The sequence below is a fragment of the Elephantulus edwardii genome, unplaced genomic scaffold, assembly GCF_000299155.1.
Source record: "Elephantulus edwardii isolate Elephantulus edwardi_28Jun2011 unplaced genomic scaffold, EleEdw1.0 scaffold00053, whole genome shotgun sequence".
Taxonomy (NCBI): domain Eukaryota; kingdom Metazoa; phylum Chordata; class Mammalia; order Macroscelidea; family Macroscelididae; genus Elephantulus; species Elephantulus edwardii.
In genome coordinates this window covers 3443376-3447214 of record NW_006399803.1, presented here as the reverse complement: position 1 = coordinate 3447214, position 3839 = coordinate 3443376, and the positions used below count along the sequence as shown (strand labels likewise).

The window sequence follows — 3839 nt, the reverse complement described above, 5'->3', positions numbered from 1 at the left end:
TATATGTATAAATAAGGGACTCTGTTGGCTTAGTCATAAGGAGTTGTGCTGTCAACCTAAAGGCATGCAGTTCAAACCCAGCCACTGCTCCATGAAAGAAAGATGCACAATCTCTTCCTGAATGATTTACTACCTCTGACTAGAGAGTCAGCTATGTGTCAGTTTCACTCGAAAATATGTAACAACAACATATATACTAAATGAGATTCAATGGAACACTTAAATCTTCAGCAGAAAACAAAATCAAATGCAAGCTCTGTATGTGGCACTAATAGATTCTCATTCACCCACCCACACACCTTTTAAAACAACGACCTTCCTTAATTATTTTTCCTCTTGGCTAACAGAATTTATTTTAAAGCAGGCTTGTTATTTGATAATACCAGCTGATTAGAGAGAAAAGCAAATAAATTAAAATGTGCATATATCAGTTGCTTGCCTTCACTTGCAACTTTGGTTCAGGAACTATACAGTATATCGTTCTTTTTCTCAAAAATTGCCAAAATAGAGGTAATTACAAGGACTAACTTCTTCCAAATTTATTTTTTGGCCTAAGAATGCCTTTTGTGGTACACTCTATTGGGTGGGTTGGTACTTGGACTTGAATTACTACCAGTTACTATAAAGTATCAAGGCACTAAATGTCTGCTTCTAATGTTTCACAATGATTTTTCTTTTCCTACCACCAATATATTTATCATCTTCCTCCTTCCCTATTGAACCTATTTTCCTGTCTCTAGAGAGAGTCATCTGCTAGAATGCAGTTCTGCTTGCTGATACAATTCAAACATTCCTTTTAATCTTAAGCCTTTCCTGATGCAACAATTATGAAGAGAAGCACCACTGGATATAAACAGAAGTAAAAGGTACTGCTGGTGAATACAAACAGTATTGAAACGGAAACTAAAAAACAGTTAGGAATTCACGACCAAAGGAAAGTTCATTTCAATCTTGTCAATGTTTTCAAATGTATGAAGCATTTCACTGCACAATATCGTTTTGGCTTCTTTTATGACGGCAAAGAAGGGTAATTATGATTGTCACGAAAACACACTCAGCAGCTCGATATTGGTAACAAAAGAATCATTATATGAAGGCTTGCAAAAATTGGCACTTTGTACATGCACACTTCCTAGAAATAAGATAGTCTTCCCAACTGGAATAGACACCGAAAGAGACTGCTTTCTATTAATTGTGGCTATGCACCAGTTGAGCTTTCAGAGCCAACTGGATCATCTTTCTTTTGGGATAATTACCACATAATAATACACACACAAAGAGAGAAGGAAAGGGAAAGATAGAGACACACACAGAGAGAGATACAGATACTCAAAGTGTGCATGAAAATATTTAACAAAGTAGTTTTCAATCTTTAAAACTATAGATCTTTTAACTATTAGGGGAATGCCAGTATCAGTAGCTTTTAACAAATGCACATCAGTTTAGAAAGGATTTTTTTAAAATGAATAACTAATAACTTCAATTTATTTTATGAAAACTAATTAATAGGTACTTACTCATTAAAGACTAGGTCTGGTGCAAAATAGAGATATTGGCTGTTCGTATGTTTGTACGATCTCCAACTCAAGGCAAATGATGACAGACACATCCAAGAATACTGGATTAGGGTAATTTGGTCCTCAAGAGGCAAGTTTTTAAATCCTGAAGAACAGAACAATTAATCACAGAAATACACTTAGTATTTAAGAATATTCCAGGAAGAAGCTACTTAAGTCAACTTCAAACGATCTCCTTTCTCTAACAGACTCATAGCCACTCACCAGCCATTTACAAAGGACCCTCCATGGTCTGTCTGACCCAGTCAGTGTTTAGTTTTAAATTCTCCTTCAAGTTTCAAGGCCATTGAGTTGCCAGGGCAAATTACAGTGATGAAATTTATAAAACACAACGCATGGGAATGATCACATGAAATACAACTTGAATGAAGAAATGTGTGAAGCACAATATCTATGAATTTTGTATGCAAACCAATATATAAACTTTTTTTTTTTAAAAAAAAGGTAAAAAAAACAACCCCCAACAAACCAAATCCCAAACCCAACAGGCAGAAAAAACAAACTAGGAAGTTCAGGTAGAGTTTCAGCATGGAAAAATGGTCTCCAAGCCTTGGTCATACGGAAAAGAATCTGTATTAACCTATACAGTTGACACTAAAATTACTATTAACACCTGCATATCTGCAACAATGGTGAGAGTTTCACTTTTAAGAGTTGATAGTGACTAAAATACAGTCCTTGCTTCTCAAAGCCCAGGGTAACACTAGACTTCACCATTCCAAAGTAGAATAAGGATGTTTGCCTTCTAACCCTCCCGTCCCCAAATCTTCCTTTCTTGGCTGTGAGCTCTCCTTCTGTTCCTTTTCTCACCCACGATAGTCCCAGTGGCATCAAACTATCCTACTCTCTGGAGGGTTACATCTGGGAAAGTTCTTTTTAAAGGAATCACTCATTGGAGTCTTTTTCAGCTTTTTTAAATGTCTACTGGCTGATCATAGGTTTCTAAGGAGCTATATGGGCTAAGAGATGCCTGGGGATAATGTGAGATCAACTCTAGGTTGTGGATTTTCAATTTCAGTTGCTATTAACTCCAATCCATGAAACCCCATGAGCATTAGCATAGAACAATACTCTGTAGGATTTTTCAGGGTCCGATTTATTAAAACAAATCCCTACGCCTTTCTCCCAAGGTACCTCTGGGTGGATATGAAATTAATTTTTCAATTAGCAGCTTAATATGTAACTGTGTGCACCACCCATGGAGTTGTTCTGTAAACTAATCTTGTTGTTGTGTACCACTGAGTCTGAATTGACTCACCACTGACCATCCAGTGGGTTTTCAGAGGCTTAAATCACTCAAGAGGAGAATGCCCATCCCTCCTCTATGGAGTAGCTGGTGGATTAGAACCTTGTGCCTTCCAGATTGCAGCACAGATTCTTACCACTAGGCCACCATGTTGTTGTTGTTGTTGATTGCCATCAAGTTGAGCATGACTCATAGAGACTCTGAATGAAAGACCTAATGCCTTCTAGAACTACTGTCATTTCTCCAAGTTCATAGAGTTTCCAGAGGCATGTGTTTTAGGAAGTGGATGCCACTCCTGCTTCCAAGCCTGTTTTACAACTGGGAGCTCCACCAAACACTGTCCACATTGGGAAACCATTATGGTATTTGATACCCCAATGGAACACAGTTCAGTGTCACAGCAAACCCTGGTTATTTCATACAGGACATTGACAAAGGGTGATGTACAAAGTAGAATAATATTCCTCCAAATATAACAGCAGTAGTCTCATTTAGCAGTGGTTAAGTGTCAGTAGTTGAATATGACTTATAGTGACCCTCGCACAAAGGACCTGAACTCTGTTCTACAACTAACATAATTTCTGTACATTTATAGAGTTTCCAGAGGCATCATGTTTAGGAAGTGGATGCCACTCCTGCTTCCCAACCTGAATCAATCTGGAAGCTCTCCCAAACATTGTACATGATGGGTGACCATTATGGTATTTGACATGACTATGAGTTCCAAGTGACTCGACAGCACATAACAATGACATAGTGTTCGGCATCACAGCAACTCCAAGTTATTCAGTACCATTGCTGTACCATTTAAAGAATAAACAGTAACCGTAACACACATCAAACACAACCTAAACACTTCCCTGACATGACTGCCATCAAGGTGTGATCATGACCGCCATCCAGATGCTGGCAGCCAACTCCTAGAGTGGAGGCTCCAGGACAGCCCGCAGACCTATCCCCTCACTATGGGATTTTAAAGACACACCCTTTAGCAGGCTTCCACCCTTGGTCAAAAG

The 3839-nt window shown here is 38.4% G+C and overlaps 1 protein-coding gene across 2 annotated transcripts in view; it reads right to left on the bottom strand.

Moving 5' to 3' along the window:
• Positions 1–3839, bottom strand: part of NR3C2 (nuclear receptor subfamily 3, group C, member 2) — a 488297-nt gene that overhangs the window by 86961 nt on the left and 397497 nt on the right. For both annotated transcript variants that reach the window (XM_006886991.1, XM_006886992.1), the window contains one exon: positions 1518–1662. In XM_006886991.1, the coding sequence (XP_006887053.1) occupies positions 1518–1662 (145 nt within the window). The remainder of the gene's footprint in view (positions 1–1517; positions 1663–3839) is intronic.